Genomic DNA, 20,187 nt, shown 5'->3' with positions numbered 1-20,187 from the left:
GTGTTTTCTTTGGTGTAATAGGTAGCATCAATGAGCATGCAAAATGTACACTGAGCTACAGTACAAGCTGTGGATTTATTTCTCAGAGGAAGGCCATTCCTCCCTTTGTTCCCTTCCCTCTGTTTTGGCTGACAGGCTCTTTGCACATGACACATGTTGACCTACAGTAGAAGCACATCCTCAAACACACCTGCATTATGGTAACCCATAATACAAAGATGCATTCACACACCCATGTGTATTTTATGTAAAAACATACACACAGTCAGAGCTGCTTCAGTGTTTGAAAAATTGTCTTTTTTTTACTCTTTGGACTTGAAATAATAATAATTTTAATTGAAATAATAATTTTGGAATCAGTGAGCTAGTGAGACATGTTTTTTTTTCTTTAACTGGCTAATGGTAATAACTGGGAATGCACATGTCTACTAAATCTCCCTTTCAACTCAAAAAGACTTCCCTCTTTGTAAACTATTTGCAAGCTAATCTTATTCATATTTTGTATCTACCTGTTTAATTCTTGGCAAAGCTCATGTGTTTTTTACATTTTGTTTGTAATAAAAATCTATTCATGTCTTTTCTAATTCCGTAGTTTGAATTTGTCAGCATTATCATTTTAGTATAATCTTTTTCTGATGTTGTGCTTGTCCTCTGCTACATTCCTTGGTGGATGAACTGTACTAACTGCTTATTCACTTCTTCTCCCCTCAGCAAGGTGCAAGCAACGCTGAACGCTTTGACTATGTGAGTATTGGACGTCAGACCTGGGTCAATCGTTGAAGTCAGAAGTAGTCAGTTAACTTTCTTGTTCTTTGTGAAAAGTCCACTTGTGAGGGGGGGCATGTCTAGATGACTAGGCACTGTCTGTATTACTTAGTTGTATTGCTTATTTGATTTATCTCTTTAGAGATTCTAATAAAGTTAATTAGCTGTGACCAATTCCTTACTACACAGTGATTCTAAGACGTTTTTGAGTTGGACAAAGTGTCTAGCTGGTGAACATAGTGGAGCATTTAGCAGTTAAAGAGCCAGATATTTCCCTCAGGAATTAGCGGAGACCCAAAACAGACCTAAAAGAGTGAATACTAAGCCAACATTCCTCAGTGACCAGAAACACGGCTCCAAATACTTACAGTATGTTGTTCTGTAACTGCTCAATGTGTAAATAAGCAACTGTTGTTGTTGTGCCATATCAACTTAAAAGATATGTTAGTGTTACCCCTTTTTTTTTCCGTGGCCAAAAAAATCAGTAAATGCCATAAACCATAAAGTTTATGGTGAGATAGCTCTAGGACGATCCCTGAAGAATGAAACTACTAAAAGCAAAATCTGTATACTGTGACACGAGTGTATATATAGTACATACTGTATACAATTCGTATGGAATTGGGACACAGCTATTTTTATGGTGGACAGGCCATCAACCAGTGGTAGAATTTAACCTCATACCAATAACCCCTGTTGATCATCTTGTCGCTCTGCTTTCTCTCCAGGTCATGAACTTTCTGAAAAAAATGGCGGGAAACGAGTATGTGGGTTTCAGCAATGCCACGTAAGTCCCTCTAAATCATGAGTTGATGTTATCCAAATTCTCTTCTTTCACTCGCAAGACATAGCAGAAGAATTGCTGCACTCAGGGTTCAAACTTTGAAGCATGCTGTTGAACCTCTTACCACTCCACAAACAGTCATATCACAGCAGGTGTCTTTAATCAGCTCTTAGATAATGTGCTCTAAAACCCAATCGGCTCTGTTGATGGTTTAAAACCCACGATAATGACTGGTGAATCTATCGCTCACGTGGCTCGTTGTAGTTGAATCCAAGCCAAGGTATTCATTGTACCAATTAGAATATAATAACGGTGTTAGTTGTTCCACTCTCACAAATTCAACAAAATAGGTGCGGTAGAGTGCAGATCTCCGCCAGGTGTGTCCGCAACATCCACCGCTGTCTTGTGTGACTGAATGTATACAACCCACAATTGTCTAACTCCTCGTCCGGACACCAATGAGCTATAAGGCGTCGTAAACACACTTCATTCAAACTCAAATAACAAGCAATGATGAATGCAGGCAATTGGCCTCGAAGTCGGCGACTAAGACACATCAAACTATTATCCATATTGGATAACCCGGACCACCCTCTCCCTAACCCTTAGTTAGTTAGTTTAATACTATACTATTTCATTGTATATACTGTGCATTTGTTATATTAATATTTTTTACTCTTTATTTTTATTCTATATACTGTGCATTTTATATTTAATATTAAAATTGTTTACTCAGTTACTTTAATTGCTTAAGTATATTTTTTTGCTGCTGTAATACACAAATTCCTCCTCTGTGTTAGTTCCTGCCATGCCATTTTGCCATTCTGACACTATCTAAGATGATGATAAAGAAACTAATAACAAGGGTGGTATTAATGTTTGAATGCTCAGGACCTTCACCTCCGTTTAACTACAGTTATCAAATAGGACAGTAGGAGTTATGTGTTGTATTGGTGGACTTTATCAAGATTGGAATTGGCATCGGTGTTGTAAAGATCATGATTTAACAATGTGTCCGGAAAAAGACCAAGCGCTGGGGGGTCACGTTGCAGTATCATCGTCACATGATAGCATGAGAGGTCTGGTTGTACTGTACACATGAGGGGAGGGGTGGTGGCATTTCAACACACGAGTGCAAACACACACACACTCAGTGCAAATATTTCCTTCCTCTATGTAATTGGAGCTCTCTGCTTTTTGTGTGACAGATTCCAGTCGGAGCGTGAGTCAGGAGACAGGAACTTTGCCATCGGCTACTACCTGAAAGAAAAAAAGGTTTGAACTCGGATGAGTCATGAGGCATTGCTGACTTTGTGTTCCATCTATTTCTGTGAAAGTTTAAAAGCAGTAACTGAAAGGATAAAACTAAATTAAAGTAAACGATGGAGGAAGTTACTGCCAGAGGCCCAGTAGAAGAAAAAAAACATATTTTTGTGTTCCTCAAATGATCATTTACATTTGCTTCTTTGGAATAAGCTGGATTCTGGTAAGCCTTTACAATGTGGCTGTCTCTTTCTTAACTGGAAATTCAACCACACGTACTGCACTTTGATGAATGTTCTTGTTTTATATTCTGTTTCTCTGCAGTGTTTCCCAGAGGGGACAGACATGACATCTGTACTGGACTTCTACTTTCAAGTGAGTCTAGCAGTGTTTTTCTTTTTCTTTTTTCCAGCATCAGTTTTCAACTCATTCATTTTTAATGTATACAGAATATTGTTTTCCTGTTTTTTTGCTGCTCCTCCTACTCTATTGAGGTCAGAGATCCTCCTGGCTGGATCCACATTCTGCCTCTCTCCCAAATGTAGTCTCATATCCCTGTATTTCTGTCAAACTGCCTCTGTTTGTCATCATGTTTACTTCCCTGTATTCTACATCTAGCTTCTGGTAATAAGGCGTGTCTCACGTGAAGTGTCTAAATAAGGCGCGGCTCCACCATGATCTCCTCGGCATAGTTTGCCCAAGTGTCTGAAACTCTACAGAATGAATGATTACAATTCTTCTTCTTTTTATGGTTTTATTGAGAGAATAGAGCAAATCAAAACTATTTGTTGTGAGGGCCGTAACATATGATTCGCATAGTTTTCATGAGACCATTCATCGACCCCTAAAGCTACATTTTAATTTAAGTTTTCTTAACTTTCTTGTCACCTCTACCACCACTGTACTGTCTGTTCTCATTTCTGCTCTCCTGTTCCCACACCGCCATGATTCCCGTTCGGCTGCCGTGTCATGAGACATGCTGTGCGGAGTGAAAGACAAATTGTGATGGAGAAATGATACAAGTTGTCCTTTTTGTGTGAACCTCCAGCTGTGTTCCATTGAGGTGACCTGCGAGAGCGCCAGCGTCATGGCAGCCACCCTGGCTAACGGCGGCATCTGCCCGATCTCGGGTGAGCGCGTGCTGAGCCCCGAGGCGGTGAGGAACACCTTGAGTCTGATGCACTCCTGCGGCATGTACGACTTCTCAGGACAGTTTGCTTTCCATGTAAGTAAAAAGGCACGGATCACAAGTATACTTTTTTGTTTTTGTTTTCTAGTGGGAAAGATTAAAACCTGAATTACTTTGTCACTGCAAAGTCATTATCAGTTGCGTAAGGTAGTTACAACGAAGGCCCACTCTGTCTATTGCCCTTCCTAGCTCCACCTTCTTTTCCAAATATGGTCACTTCTCGCTCTAAAAAACCAAGATGGCTATGGCCAAAATGCCAAACTCGTGGCTTCAAAACGGCAGTCCACAAACCACATGGGTGTCGTTATGGTGATTTTGTGCACGTCTTATATACGGTGTATGAGCCTCAACCAAAAGTTATTCACATAAAGGCTTTGTGTCATTTGGTGCTTGCATATCTACTAAATCAGTTTGTTTTTTTACCAATGCTAAAACAATTTGAAATACTGGTGAATGGCTTATCCACAAGTCTTGAAATAGACATGTATGCTTGTATTGAGTGACAAAACACCAAAGCCTCAGCAAAGCATAGCTGTCATATCACATGGTCTGTCTGAGCTGAGGTGTTTGTGCTGATAGGATGGCACATTTTAACGAGACACTGTTTGGTGGCAGGAAAATGTAGAGAAGGAGCAATGTGTGAAAATATTTTTCAGTTCTTCATGAAGCAGTAGGTTTTAGTCAACTGTGTGACCAACTGAAGTTTCACCAAAATGAAAATCTACTCTCCACTGATCTTGCCTTTTAGCATATTCTGTTTGAGCATAACGTCACAGGCGGAGCAGTGGATAGATTTCTCTAACTGATGAATTGTTGAAGCTGTGTTGACTTGTTCTGTGCTGACTTTCCTTTTGCAGCATCGTGCCGTGTTGCGACTGTAAATGCACACAGCTGATCTTCTGTTATGTAACTGTCCTCCCCGTTGTAGGTCGGTCTGCCAGCCAAGTCTGGAGTGTCGGGGGGGATCCTGCTGGTTGTACCCAACGTGATGGGCATTATGTGCTGGTCACCTCCACTAGACAAGCTGGGCAACTCCGTCAGAGGAATACAGTTCTGCACGGTATGTGATGTCCGGCATCAGAAGAGCAGATCACCTGCAGTGTGTGCTTAGAATCCATAATCCTAAGAAATAACTGCGTCACTAGTTTTTAGAAAGACAGGTGTGAGGTAGAACACCTGCGGTCAACAATATAGAACAAAAAAATGTCCTGCACACAGTCTTCACTTGCATTCACAGGCATTTGGTGACAGCGTTTCGGTACATAGAGCCGCATCAGGTTACTTTAAAAGATAATAGGGGCATGTCTTAAATATGTTGATAGACAGACATTGACCAATCAGGTCACCCTACAAAAAGGACAACCCTCAATCACGAATCCTAATCATAACATATACATAATCACATACGGAAAGAATATTATGATATTGATCTGAAATATTTAAAATATGTAATTTAAAATTGGTTGGAGCTTGACAAACATTTCATCAGGAGCCTGTCTCTAGACAAGTAAGGAAAATAAACTTAGGATTAGAGAAAAAATATATAAATAGGCTATCACGAAGCTCCTAAAGACGAAGTTCGTCATAAAAAGATCATATGATAGAATACTCATGTTATCTATTTGGGATGGATTACAAAACAAACATACCAAGGCTCAGAACAGCCCAGCAGCATTTTTTTAAGAATTGAAAATATCTTGTTTGTATCCATCTTGAACAGAGCTGATGATAGCTTGACATGAGGCGTGCCTCACTCTGTGCCAAACGTTAAAGAGTTAAAAGGCGTTTTGGAGTGATTTGCATTCCATACATATATTTATACATGTACTACAACCATAGTCACTCAGTGCAGTCAGGTACCTTAATCCATAAATACACATGCATATCAGCATTGAACTAAATCTAAGAAATGTATCAGCTTTCTTTTTCATTTTGACAGTATAACTTTATGTTATTTTATAATATATATGTATGTGTATATATGTATATATTATTATTTTTTAATCATAAATAATATACTTTTTTATTTTATATTAATGAGGCTTCAATGAATGATTGTTTGTACACAAACGGTCACAAATTAAAGTATGCAACAGAGTACTGATTAAACTTGGCTGACATACTTTTAAAGTAACCGAACCTGTTTAATAAGTAAGTGATGCTTGATTAATGATTGACTAGAGGCCAGACCCAGATACAGAGCTCAGTAAACACGGCACACAAGAATCCGCCTTTGCCGCAAATGTAATCAGATTCCAGCTCATATGCTTTTTTAATTTTTTTTCCAACGTATACACTACCGAAATCATTGGCTTTTCAACTTCCAGGCTCGTACCCATCTGATGTATGTATCTTCCTTTTTCATTCCAGGACCTCGTGGAGCTTTTCAACTTCCACAACTACGACAACTTGAGGCACTTTACCAAAAAGCACGACCCCCGCAGAGAAGGAGGGGACCAGCGGGTAAGGACAAACAGCATCATGTTGTGAAGAACAATCCATCCAAAACGGCACCCATTTCCCCTCATCAAACATACTGACCAGAACACTATCTCTCCAAGAATGTGGGTGACGCCGAGGTTACTGTAGTTCAGTTTTAAGTGCTGTGTGCGTCTGTTGGCTAACGTGTTGCTCTCCATGACTGCACTACACCTTAAGCAGGAAAAAAAACATATGCAATTTCAGATAAAGAGCAAAACGGGATAACCCTGGTCCTCTTTCTTCCTCTGTCTTCGGGTGCTCTGTCTGGTGGAGATCGCTGCCGGTGTTTTCAGGCATACTAACTTTCTAGCGAAGGCCTAAGCATCGGGAATATTTTTTTTATTTATTTTTTAAGAGGTTTTTGAATGTACAGTTACAGTGGGCGGCTCGGTTGGAAATATGGTTGGAAAACTCACCAGCGACATCTGTTGGTTGGAACGCACATAAGGTAAACAGCAGGTCCGAGATCGGTGGTCTTTACTTCCAACTATCACAAGCAGAACGATACCTAGCAACCTTTAGCCAAAATGTCAGGAACTGATTCGCCCGATGGAATCTGTGTTGTAGACGACACAAAGGCATATGAAATTTGGTGATTAGCATCACCTCCTGACAATAATAGGAAACATAATTGAGAAAGCTGGCTAACGTTGGATATCATTAACAGTAGCCATGCACCGATACTGACATCGGTCAAATACTGGCTCAAATAGCTGGATAGGGTATCGGTGACAACGAGACTATTTCAATGAATAACAATTCAGTTCATTTATGTCTATGTATTTATTTGTTACATTTTGTTTTCCAAAGTAATGAAAGCAATGTTTAAGTCAAACCTGATGTTGCCTTACACATAAAAGACTGATCCCAGTCTCTTCCACACAGTGAGGCATACAGCTTATTAACACTGGTATTGGATCAGTACTCGCTATCGGCCGATAACCAAAGCCCAGTGTCATTAATAACAAAGATGATCTATTACAATCAAATACATGTAGATACCTACTGGCTTGGCTCCAATGTGAGTTCAGTGAGGTAACGACCCTTCCCCCTTCATTATATTGCTTCCACTGCAACAGAAAATCAACTGGGACACATTTTGAATGTTAACGTTTCCAACTCTGAAATGGTTTATAGCCTTTTCTCGAATCCGTGATTCCGTCCGTGATTCTGTAGCTATAGGGCCCTACCTAAATGCCGCCATCAGTCTGTCGGTGGTCCGTGCCAAGCCCCCGTCAAAAGATATTTGCCACCGTGCCTAACAACTTCTCTGGCGGACACCCTGCACAGAGGCCCACTCTGATGACAAACTACAGTCAGAGTCTGTCTGCCTTAGAACCTGCCATTCTTAAAGCAAAGTGCTGAAACCTGTGCAATTTAGCCAGTAAATCAATACATGGACTGTTTTTTTCGCTCAGGTATTTTAAAAGATGCTTCGACAAACCACATGCCACTTAGACCCTACACACACACACACACACACACACATTCGCATACACAGTAGGAGCGAGACTAATTTGTTATTCGTGTCAATTGAAACAGCAGTTCTCCTTCGGACCCATGGATTACGAGAGCCTCCAGCAAGAGCTAGCTCTGAAAGCCCCTCTTTGGAAAAAGGTGTCCTCCACCGAGTCGCACCAGGACAGCTCCACCACTGTAGTCTATAGGATGGACAATGTCACTGAGAGAAATTAAATTAAAAACAAAAAACAAAGGAAGGGAGACCCGCCTGTCCCCCACACCCCCACCTCCACTGATCTCTCTCACCACCTCTCGCACAAACACCACCACCACCTTTCCTCACCCTCGAATATGTTTACATAAATTATGTAGAAGATTATTTATTGCCTGTAAAGCAGTTGGTGTGTTTGTGGAAAGTCAGGGGAGCTTCTTTTGTTTTTATTTGTGATGGGTAAAAATGGGATGCGTTGCTGCTGAATTTTGCTATGAATTCCAAATGAACTCTAAAGCCTCCACCTGCTTGCTGTTGTTGTTGTTGTTGGTGTGTGTGTGTGTGTGTGTGTGTGTGTGTGTGTGTGTGTGTGTGTGTGAGAGAGAGACCTAGTGCACAGGTTGTGCTCTTGTTTAGTATCACCCCCTTTTATTAAAATGTATTTTTAACAGAATCTTATTCAAAAATGTAGGCTAAGGGTTGATTTGAAATTTATTTTTATTTTCAACAACAACAGAGAAGTGTGTGTGTGTGTGTGTGTGTGTGTGTGTGTGTGTGTGTGTGTGTGTGTGTGTGTGTGTGTGTGTGTGTGTGTGTGTGTGTGGAGCTTCAGGACAGCCAGCTGTTAGACCAGCAGTCTTAAAATATACATTCAGTTCTAGAGATAATTGTTCACTGTAGCTTTCACTGAGGCCGGATACTTGATGTTGATATTAGACCATAAGCACAGATGCTAGATGTTGAAAATAACAGAATGCAGGTTTTTTTCAGGATTATTGATGGGAAGTTTTTGGTCAAAGGAGAATATTGTTGACATATCAGTTAGCTGTGAAAGCCTGGGCTAGAGTGCAGCAGTGTTATGACTAAAATGATGTAGTTTCTCACTGTGTTAAAAGTGAGCCATGAAGGGCTGAAGGGATTTTAATATTGCAGGTATTTTGCTTTTCCAATCTTAACATGCTGGACCTTTTTATGAAGAAAAATCAACCCAAAAAGTGAAGGCTTGTCTGAGTTCCTTACCTTAGACACAGTCTAAGAACCAAAGAGCTTCTGATCCTCTTTTGTAGTTTTAATTTTAAAGTAGAACATGTTTCTGCACAATATACAATCACTTGTTCCATGTTTATGTATATATGGCTTCGCTGTGAAGTGCAGTATGCTTGCCGAAAGATGTCTGAAGTAGAATAAATACAGACATTTGTGAGATTAGGAGGAAACCCCCCCCCCCCCCCCATTGGAGTCACTTTATATGCAAATAGAATTGCAGGAGATTTTAACTGCACATTTGTATGTGTCCATTCATTGGAATGACTTTGACATTTAGCATCGTTTGTGCCTCCCTTCATAGCTTTTCATTTTAGTTTTTCTGATCATATGATGATAATGTGATGAGAGGTTGAGGTGACGCGACTATAACAACGAGCTGTTTTCAAGACTCCTCCATGGAGACTGGCTGCATCCTTCTGAGCTGCTGTTGAGTTTAGATGGTGTGTGTGTGTGTGTGTGTGTGTGTGTGTGTGTGTGTGTGTGTGTGTGTGTGTGTGTGTGTGCGTGTGCGTGTGTGTGTGTGTCTGGATGCCATGTTTGTCGGTGTTCGTAAGTGTCAGCATGATGTTGGCAGAGCGGTGGCGTGTGTTCAATGCTGCGGTCTTTAGGTAAAGCCTCTCGTAGCCGCCCGACCAGTCGTCTTACCACCTTGACCTTCTCTGCTGTGAGCCGGTGACTGCAGGGTTTATCTGGGCCGCTTTCTAAAACCCACTGCACACAACATTAAGTCGAAACCAAGATGCCTTAGTCTAGGAATGAAGTCGCTTTCCTACAGAATCTGAGCATTGCAGATTTAGAATATAACAATGGTTGATATGATTAATGGTTTAAAAGCTTTAAGGGGGAAAAAGCAGCAGCAGTTTTTTTTAATAGTTTTTTTGGGGGGGATAATACAATTAGAGGGGGGGGGGTGACTTGGGACTGCAATATATATAAGATGTTATCAAATTGAGTTAGATGCCTCAAGTCTACTGATCCGCAAATGTTTATCCGTATAAACCAAAAAGTGTATATTGAGTATTTGTATGCACACACACACACACACACACACACACACACTCACACACACACACACACACACACACACACACAGACAGACACAGCAAGTATTCAGTATTGTTTGTAAAGTGTTACTCTTCTAGTAAGCTTGTACGTTATGGAAACGTCTTTCCACATACATAACTGCAGTTCCTCTGAATGTACTTAGTGGCGGGTGTATGTAGCTTTTAGGTGCGCGTCTGTACATGAGTCATGACCAGCAACAGCAGACCAAAATGTTTGTTGAAAATACACTTCCGACGTTCCAAATTTTGTAACGCTGTCTCCTCCAGGAAATAGAAACACTTGCACATGAATGTCATGTCAGCAGCTGCCTTAGGTGTCGCTCTACTGTGACCGTAGTATTATTAAGGGTTCATCTCTTTGTTATTCAATCATTGTTAAAACTGTAGTGGTGTGTTTGACTAGAGCTCAAAGTGATGGCTGCTGGAGCCAATGATGTCATGTAATAACTCTTTTTGTCTTTTTATTTATTTTTTTCATGTCATGGACTTCTGTTAACATAAGTTGTGTTTTCATGTTTCTGCTCGTTATTGTGTGGAGGTATAAGTATTCAAAAGCCTCTGTCATCAGTAATGCTCGTTGGAAACGTTTTTTACAGGAAGCAAGAAGCAGAGTTGGTTCTGTTGGTTACTTTGAATGATTTCATCCGCGGACCTTGTTACTTCCCGCTAAAGGTTGTGCAGTGGACTCTCTTAGGAGGTACTGAAAGTAGTAATAGGCTTTTTTGAAAGTTATAATCCTTAAAACTTTCACCATAGCAAACCTAATTTTTAATACAATTTATGGCTGGTATTTCATCTGCTATAACCATTAACCGTTGCGCAAACGTTGCACAAGTTGCACAAGTAGGGGATTTCCAGAAGCGCTGATGTAATCGTCGTCATGTCCTTCATGATGATAAAGCCTGCTTCATTTTGGTTCAGTTGTTTTTCCAGTAATTGAGTCCTGAATACTCCGTTTCACCTCAGATGTGATCAGGTTCCAAGAGTAGCTCTCATTTCAGCAGTCTTGTGGACAAAGAGTCAGTTGTGTGGGTCGTCTGGTACTTCTTTGTGTTCTTTCTTTGCTGCTACAGTACTGGGTCTCAAATACTGTGTCTGCATGTCCACAGACTGATTTCACTCTAATGCAACCAATCAGAGCAGGTTATCCGATCTTTGGATTGGGAAAATCAGACAGACGAGCCGAGGGCTGCCTTGCATGAGGTTCACATGACCTGTAACACTTTAAGTTTGTAACGGGCAACCCCTCTCTCACTCCTGTGATTATTATTCTGTACAATCAGACTCATGACAGGGGGGCTTTTGAATGCAGTTACCCTTTCCATGGGAATCATCCAATTTTTATGGTTCATGTCACGTATTTTCCTGGTGTTCATTTTTTTTTTCTTTTTTTTCTGTGAAATGTCATTCTCCATCTTGCATGCATATTTTTGTATGATTTTAATAAATATGTTTTCAATCCCATGTAATCGATATGTTTGAAATTCACCTGATTACCTTCCACATGTCTTTATTTATGTTGATGCGTGTCTTGGACATCAATTTTGCTTGTGACATGGAATTTGCATATACATTTGTAAAGCGCTACCATTGCGATTTGGTGACCTTGGAATTGTACGGTTCTCTAATGTTTTGGTCAGATATTTATGAATAATTCAACAAGTGGAACCTTATGGTTTATTCTTGAAAAAGATTCTGAAATTGCAAATTTTTAAATCAGACAAAATGTTTGGAAAGCTGTTACATGGGTTTTAAAATCCCAAAAAGTGAATGTCTTCAAACATACAGTAGATGAAGCCATGCAGTTCCAAGCTCATGACCGCCTGACGTTTCTGTGTTTTGGTTTCTTTTCTCAGTCCACATGGTTGTAATTCTGTATGTAAAGTCTCCATAATCTTCATCAGTCCTGTCCACTTCTAGAAGACGGCGCTAAGACATGAACTTGTCAAAGACATCGGTGTCTGTGGCTGTGATGGACTTGCAAACATGACGGTGAAAGTGGGTGTTAAGATTTTTTTTAGCCTTGGTGTCCTTTGTATAAAATTAAATAAAGTACTATTATATATCATCTAATTTCTCTGCGCCTGTAACCGTTCTTTAACAACAAACATTTATGTATCTATTTAGCATCAGCAGAGGTTTATTGTTTGAGTTTGGTCACTGCTACCAGAAACAAATCACAAATCGTCACGTAGGAACAGGGGTTTCACTCTTGAATACATTAAAGCAAGCATGTAAGTTAGTTACATTTGTTAAGTTAGTTTACATAAGTTAGTTTTTTTGCTCTAAACCGCGCACCAGCAAGGTGACTAGATTTCCACTTTGCTCTTCATGTTGCATAACACGGCCATCCATCACTGACCGCGTCGCACTATTCCAGTTTTACGGCATATTGCCGTTTTGACAAACTGATGTCAACCTGTTTCCTCTCTGGCAGCTCAGCTTTTGGAATGTGTTTAGTCTATTATTACTCGTAGGTTTGTTTTGCTGCATCTGACTTTGGTTGAAAGTGTCTTAAAAACATTTATTTCTACTTAATTTTTCCATATACGTGTCATGAATGTATCACATGTATTATGACATGTGGAGACAAAACTATTTGCAATACTTTTATTTCTAAGAAATGATTTCAATCTTTTTGACTTCAGTTTGTGATCATGCCAAAAAAAGATAGCTGATGACAAATAATTATTATGTCTGGTCTTTTTTTTTTTTCTGAAAGGGCACCATGTAATTCCCCATAGATTCATATTTTAGATCCAGTGTTCCCAACTCGGGGGTCTCAACCCTCAAAGGGGTCACAAGATCAATCTGAGGGGTCGCTAATCAGGACCCTTTTTTGTGTTCCCTTTGCTTTTTCATACAAATATTTCTAAAATTGTACCTGATGACTACAACAACAACAACTTATTCTTATTCCACTGGCCATAACCTAGAGCAGTGGCTCCCAGTGTGGGGTCAGGTCCCCCCATGGGGTCGCAAGATGAATCTGAACCGATTCAGAAAATAATTTTTCAGGGATTTGTTCCGAGCATTGAGTTCACTCACGAGCTACTGAGTAATTTTGAAAAATAAAACTACCGGAGAAGGAAAAATCCATCTTTGGTTGCAAAATTTGTGACGAGGGGTTGCATGATGACAGCTTTTTATTTTCAGGGGTCACAAGAGAACAATGTTGGGAAGATGAACATCAGCCCCTTTTACAGAAATTCTCCAATCCTGCCATGAAGAAGGTCCGCCGTAACGCCGGCTTTGCTTCTTTTTTTTTTTAATCAAACAACGCTGGCAAAATGCTGCCCCGGTGTTTTGATTTTAGATAGCATGCCGGCATTAAGGCCTTATCAGCTGTAACCTACTTATGAGCGCAGTGCAGAGCCAGCAGATCACGCCCACACAAATTCAAAGCATTCATTCCTTCTCTGCTCGGTTAGACATTACTCCACAATCTATCTTTACATCGCAAATAGTCGTTTGCTGCTACATTAACGTTCACAATGTCGTATAGAGAACCGTAAATGGCCCTGTTTCAATGACGTGAGTTTGGATACTGGCTTTAAATTATTAGTGGCTTCAAACAATCTGTACTGAGAGTTTAAACGTGATGTGAATTCAAGCAGTCTGAGAAGAGTTCAGTTCAGGGGCGGCCCACAAGCCATTTAAAAGTTCTCAGAGTAAGTAATTTCCTTGGGTAAGTGTCTTTATCTAACATTTTGTGCAGAGGACAAAAATATGGTTTTCTAACTTTGATGTGACTGACCCAATTTAAGATAAAAGCTCTCGTGCATTCTTGAAATGATTTAAGTAAATACCCTAACCCTCAGATAAACTGAAATACAGAGAACTGAAGTTGTGAGTGTTTGTGTCTGTTGTGTGTTTTAACAGGTTTTCACTCTGAGTCTGTTTCTGAAGCAGTGATTGGCCTCTTAATGAGCCTTACTGGAGTGAGGCTTTGGGTGAAATGAGGACAAATAGTTTTGTTCCTCTTTGTCTTCTCTTCAGTCTCGATTTCTGCCCTTCTAATCTTGACATAATCATTTGCAAGAGTGTTTGCTGTCAGTGTTTTTCTCGACTCCTTTAACGTTTAGCCTCAGCTTGGCTGTTGATAGTTGTAACTGGTGAGGTGGTTACTTTTGCTGCATGGGCTAAAATATTGGCTTTCTGTGTTTACAAAGTGGTGTGGTCCTTGCAGTGGTGAAGTATGTGTATACCTATTTGTTCCCTTGTTGCACTAAACACTATTACTACTTTTTTGAGTTTGAAAAATCTCTCTGCGAGGGTCACAGCAAGTTAACATCTCAGGTCATATTAATTCTAATTTCCTGGCTTATTAATCCATAGTATGATATTAGACTGAAATAGTGTGCATTCTCTCAGCCTGGATTGAAATACCTATACAGGCTTTGCTTCTATTCTCACTCACATTTCCAAAGTTTCTTTGTATGTTTTCAACTCCTGAAGTGTTGTTTATAGGACATGATTCATTCCTGTTTGATGGTAAGTCTTAATTGATGCAGGGATCTCTTTCTGATCAGGTTTTGTAACGCTAAGATAGTGATATCCAACTTCTGGTTTAAGTCTGTATTTTTCTGATCGTCAACAAATTCCACGAAAAGACCAAAACAATTATTAAATTGATCCCACTGACTAGTATTGTCTGTGTATCCATTGAGCTCCATCGTTGTCCATTTAAAAACACATCAATGAGCCACGCTGTTGCACTGGGGGACATGTCGCTTCATTACCATGAACAGACGCACTATAGGTCATTTTCTTCAATCTCACATAGAGCATCCTGCTGCCGTAAATACTCACCAGAGCTCCCAAATGTGTATTCATACGCAGCTGAAAATAGTCCCCAACAAATGCACTATTTTACTCCTGATTTCTCTTAACGTTTGTTAAAAGACCCGCTGATCTAAGAAATGACTGATCCTTTTATAATGGAACTTTAGCAGTTTTTGAAAATGTACGTCTTCAGTAGCTTGAGTCTGAGGTTCGCAGACAGGGAAGTGTGGAAGTACTGAGAGACAGACTGACGTTCTTTCTTTTTTCATGGGATCTGTTGACCGTAAGAAAACTATAGAATAACACCAACCTCATCCTCAATGAAAGACCCTGAAACTGAAACCTGCTTTGAAGTTAAATATGTTAAAGGCCTCATCAGTCGTATGATAGATAGATAGTAACTATTGATCCCGCGAGGAGAAATTATTTAGTTACAAGCAGCAATAGGTTCCAGAGCAGCAATAGGTTACAGGTATAAAAATCTTGATATTATATTAAAAAAAATACACATGTCACAATACACAATATATACAATTATAATAGAGTAAAGATGTTATATAAAAAATGCACACTATATACACAGTGAATAGAATAACAGAATAATATGAAATCAACTGAATAAACAGTAGTGCAAAGGTTTAACCAACAGTGAATGATTTGGCCCGAGGTGATTTGTTATAGAGTTTTATAGTAGTAGGCCGGAATGTTCTCCTGTACCTGTCCTTATGACAGCGGAGCAAAGTCAGTCCTGTTTTATACCTTCCAGTCCCTCGTAAAAATAGTAATAGAATTTGGTTTAACTTCCTATAGTTGCTGGAGTGGTAGTGGAAATAGAGTGAGTCTGTGGTCCTCCAATTGTTCTCTCTCTTTGTCTCTGCCCACAGGTCAAGTCTGTCATCAACCTGCTGTTTGCTGCCTACACAGGAGACGCCTCTGCACTGAGGAGGTCAACTTTTTTTCTTCTCTTTTCTTTTTTTTTAAATGTACTAACTTGTAATATTGGCCACAGATGAATTCATGCTAATTTCACCTTTTATCACGCAGTGGAGTCCATTCTTAAAACATAAACAGTGTGACGCTCACAGAGACAGAAAGATGGCAGACATGTTCTCCTCTCTTAGCTGCGTGAGGCAGCTTTACACACTGGTGATCTCAAGTGGCAGCAAGAGGAAGTTTAACTTAGCAGAACTCGTGTGTATGTTTGAGATCAAGCATGCCTTTCCCTAATCACAATACATTTGCGTTTTTTTTTTTTTATGTTTCAAGCATCATATACGTTTACCAGCTTGCAGTCTGTAAGTTGTTGGAGTTGTGTCCCCCTGAGCGCACCAGACATAATCTTTATGTGGAGGGAATGATTCCCACAAAAGATCATAAGATGAAGATTTTACATGCAATAATTAAAGTTACTGACAAAGCTAGTTAAACAAACTGTGCGTGTGTGTAGGTTTGCACTGTCAGCCATGGACATGGAGCAGAGGGACTACGACTCTAGAACGGCCCTCCATGTGGCCGCAGCTGAAGGTAACCTGCATCCTAAAGTCATTCTGTTCATCTTGATTGACTTCACAACTTCACAGTTGTCAAAATCTGATTATAATAAAAGGATAATAAGAATAGGCAAAAGTATGTGCAACCGTATCCACATATTTTGTGTATTTTTGATCAGGGGCCTTATATCCAAATATGAAAAATGTTCACATTTACATTTTAAACAAAAGGGGGATTTCTATGGAATGCCATTTATTTTTAATATTAAATAAATATGCCTATGAAATGAATAAACATGGCTATGAAAAATATAAAAGTAGTCTTTTATAACTACTAGTATAAACTATTTATTTGTTTATTGTTTTCTATATTTATTTATGTATATATTTAATTGCCTCATTTGTTTATTCCAACTTTTATTTCATAGGCATATTTACTAATTTAGTTTATATATTTAAATTGAAAAATATATATATATATATATATATATATATATATATATATAATATTTGCGATTAAGCACACAACCTGTTCACTTTGTTATGTTTATGCATGCTTTGTATTTCTAACATCTGCTCTGCTCTCAGGACACACAGAGGTAGTGCGCTTCCTCCTGGAGGCCTGCAAGGTGAACCCAGTACCCAAAGACAGGTGAGCCAGACTCTCCATCATCAGCCTGCTCTTTCTCACCATCTGTACCTCTTTGCTCTCGTTATGTAGCAGAACATTGACATGATGTCAGGCCCTCCATCTCGTGGCTTTCTCTTTAACTTGAGTGATAAGCTGCAGGATCAATCTTTTGTTAGTCCCACAGTCCTCCTGGTTACATACATATTCAGGTCCTACATTTGTACGATGGACCATAAAGTTTATGATGCCCATTGATTACAAATCATATTCTTACAAAAACATTTCCGCTGGTCATTTTTTAAAATATCATAACAACAACATAACACTTTAGATGTGTTCAAACTTGAACTTGATTTATTAAATGTGAATATTAATTCAGACACTTTAGGCTTTGAAGAGTTAAACAGGGATTATTAGTCACTTTGATTGTAACATTATTTTAACAAATAACAACAGATGTCAGTTACATAATAAAAAAACAACTGTGAAAAGTGTAGCTTGGTCATTTTTGCCATTTAAAACAATTAATACTTTTGAAAGCCATCCATGCACAGGAATGCATTTATGAAAAAAAATCTATGTACGAAAAAAAAGACTTTAAAATAACTATACTATTTAAAGAAAGTTTCAAGTTGTTTCAATAAATCAATCTATAAGTGTATGTTTATTTGGTCATGTACTTGGTTGTATATTAAGACAGCAGTACTGTTTTAGTTAATAGGATGAATTGTGCAAAACCACTGGTTTTGACAGTTGGTGCAAGTATATTTTTTGAAATGATTAACCGATTCCATTTTGACAAGAAAGTACTAACTAAAACAATAGAGATGCCCTCAAAAAGGAAAGAAACATGTAAACTCCTCATGCACACAGTAGAATACAGTCTGTTCATACTGCGTATCTACTAAACCCACTGTATAGTCAGCCACACAGTGTAGACGTATGCTGACTGCAGAGAAAGAAATGACGAGTGAAGTGGTTTATGTAAAGCTTTGAGGCAAAAATATCTGTTTATGAATGACATTATTTTCAAGTTGTTGGTAAGGATTGTAAACTGGGCCAAAACTGTGATCTGATAAATAAAACTGACTTGACGACACTGGAAGTTTAAGCTTTTCTCATAATCAATAAAGGAAAGTCAGAAGACTCTTCATATTATCTCAATTATCCTTTGTATAAAAGGGGAAGAATTGTCAGTCCTGTTTCCAATGAGATTAATCATAAAGCTAACAGCAAGTCAAGTGGTAACTAAAAACAACTGCCATATATGGATTTGGCCTTTATTGTTTTGTGAGAATGCTTCAAATATTGAGTTCCAGAAATGTAATGAAATGCGTGACCACAACACGTGTCGCAACGTTGCTGGTGACCAGTGAAATGTAGAGCAGGTATCCTATTGGATGAACTGCTCAGAATGGCAGCAGGCAATGACGTCTAATGTTTGTGTAAGCGTGCCATACTTTCCAGCCAGTAGTCTTTGATATGTTTTCTTTGTACAGATGGGGGAACACGCCGATGGATGAAGCGGTGCACTTTGGCCACCACGATGTGGTCACCATGCTGCAGAGCTACCACGACAAATACAGCCCGCCTGCTGGTGCTGACGACAAGGCGAGCGCTGAGAAGAGCCTGGACAGCCTGCTGTAGACCTGCAGCACACATCTGCAATATTTAGGTTTCTACGCTACACTGGACCATCCTTCTGAAAATGTGTGATGAATTAGTTATTGTTGCTATGTCCCGTCTGGTGTGCTTTACTTTCTGGCTGTACATCGCTGCTGTCCTTCATATCCCTCCCTCACCTCTATCATAATGTAGTGAGTGTTGTATGTGTGAGTGAGCACCTTCTCAATACTGTTCAAACAAATTATACAACATCTGGGTATCAGTAATGCAATCATGTTTACAGTATATTACTCATGTAATGTGTCGGTAAATCTTGTGGTATCCCAGGCTATAGATTGTATCAAAGTGTATTAGTTTAGTTACAGTATAGCTCATGTTATATTATTCTCTACCTGGAAATATTTGGGTAATACTCTCAATGTATTTGTTTTGTGAGATAGTGAGGTGTGTGGAAATTCTGATATAAGCTTTATAATGCGTCTCTGATTGTGTAAATGTATAAAGGCCCACAGGCCTTACGCTGACAGTGCAGTTATGTGCCTGTTTAATCTCCATATAGCTGCATCTATATTCTCAGATTGTTCTCCTGACTGCTGCAGGTTTCAATGAAACTTTATCTCCTTTGAAGTAATTGAAAGATTGTATTCCGAATGTATTTTTCAGTGGGAACACTTGCAATAGAAGCACTATGTATTTATTTCACAGAGAGACTTTTTAAAGAGTAAAATTTATAGAGATGTACGATTGTGTAATTTGTCGCATCTGGGATGAAGTCAAGTTGGTTTCTATATTTTTGTCGTCATAGTTAAATTTTTTTTCTGTGTCATCTGCATTTCCCCCCCCACATCCTCCATCTCTTCCTGTCAACAATGTCAGATCTTCATTCCGTGACTGCACATGAGGAATCCCTTTTTTAATTTTTTTTTATACTTGGTTTAATGACATCAGTTTCTTGGATAGTCACAATGTTGCACAGAACAATTTCAGCAGCACAAGGACCATTTATAAAACTTTTGACAATTATCGATGTGTATGTGCGGCAGTAATTCTTACTTAAGTATGATGTTACCTATGCACTACAAAGTTTCACACAGATCTAATCCAATCATCAAAGTCTGTACTATAAGAATGTACTGAATTTCTCTTAATGATATTTAGTTGGAAAATAGAATTAGAAATATGAACAAACCATATAGTACAATAACTGACCTGAACTAAACAAAATGTGTCAAGACACAGGATTTTGTTTAGCTGTAACATTCCAATTTGTCATGGTCTCACTATTGATCATAGTGAGTGTGTGTGTGTATGTGTGTATATTTATATATATATATATATATATATATATATATATACACAAACACACGCGCGCACACACACACACAATACA

At 39.0% G+C, this 20,187-nt stretch overlaps 1 protein-coding gene across 3 annotated transcripts in view; it reads left to right on the top strand.

The window, feature by feature from the left end:
- Window positions 1-19,820, top strand: part of glsb (glutaminase b) — a 38,053-nt gene extending 18,233 nt beyond the window's left edge. For 2 of the 3 annotated variants that reach the window (XM_068705087.1, XM_068705089.1), the window contains 11 exons: window positions 712-744; window positions 1,494-1,552; window positions 2,758-2,824; window positions 3,137-3,187; window positions 3,861-4,037; window positions 4,930-5,061; window positions 6,372-6,464; window positions 15,935-15,996; window positions 16,498-16,574; window positions 17,129-17,192; window positions 18,671-19,820. In XM_068705087.1, coding sequence (XP_068561188.1) covers window positions 712-744; window positions 1,494-1,552; window positions 2,758-2,824; window positions 3,137-3,187; window positions 3,861-4,037; window positions 4,930-5,061; window positions 6,372-6,464; window positions 15,935-15,996; window positions 16,498-16,574; window positions 17,129-17,192; window positions 18,671-18,818 — 963 coding nt within the window. In that variant the 3' untranslated portion in view covers window positions 18,819-19,820. Of the gene's footprint in view, window positions 1-711; window positions 745-1,493; window positions 1,553-2,757; window positions 2,825-3,136; window positions 3,188-3,860; window positions 4,038-4,929; window positions 5,062-6,371; window positions 6,465-8,024; window positions 9,374-15,934; window positions 15,997-16,497; window positions 16,575-17,128; window positions 17,193-18,670 lie in introns of those variants that run through there. The other variant, XM_068705088.1, reaches the window with a different exon arrangement.
- The last annotated feature ends 367 nt before the right edge of the window (window positions 19,821-20,187 follow it).

The sequence above is a fragment of the Cebidichthys violaceus genome, unplaced genomic scaffold (assembly GCF_023349555.1).
Source record: "Cebidichthys violaceus isolate CVI_PGR_0920_01 unplaced genomic scaffold, fCebVio1.0.p SCAF_11, whole genome shotgun sequence".
Classification (NCBI taxonomy): domain Eukaryota; kingdom Metazoa; phylum Chordata; class Actinopteri; order Perciformes; family Stichaeidae; genus Cebidichthys; species Cebidichthys violaceus.
This window is presented reverse-complemented; position numbering and strand designations above follow the sequence as displayed.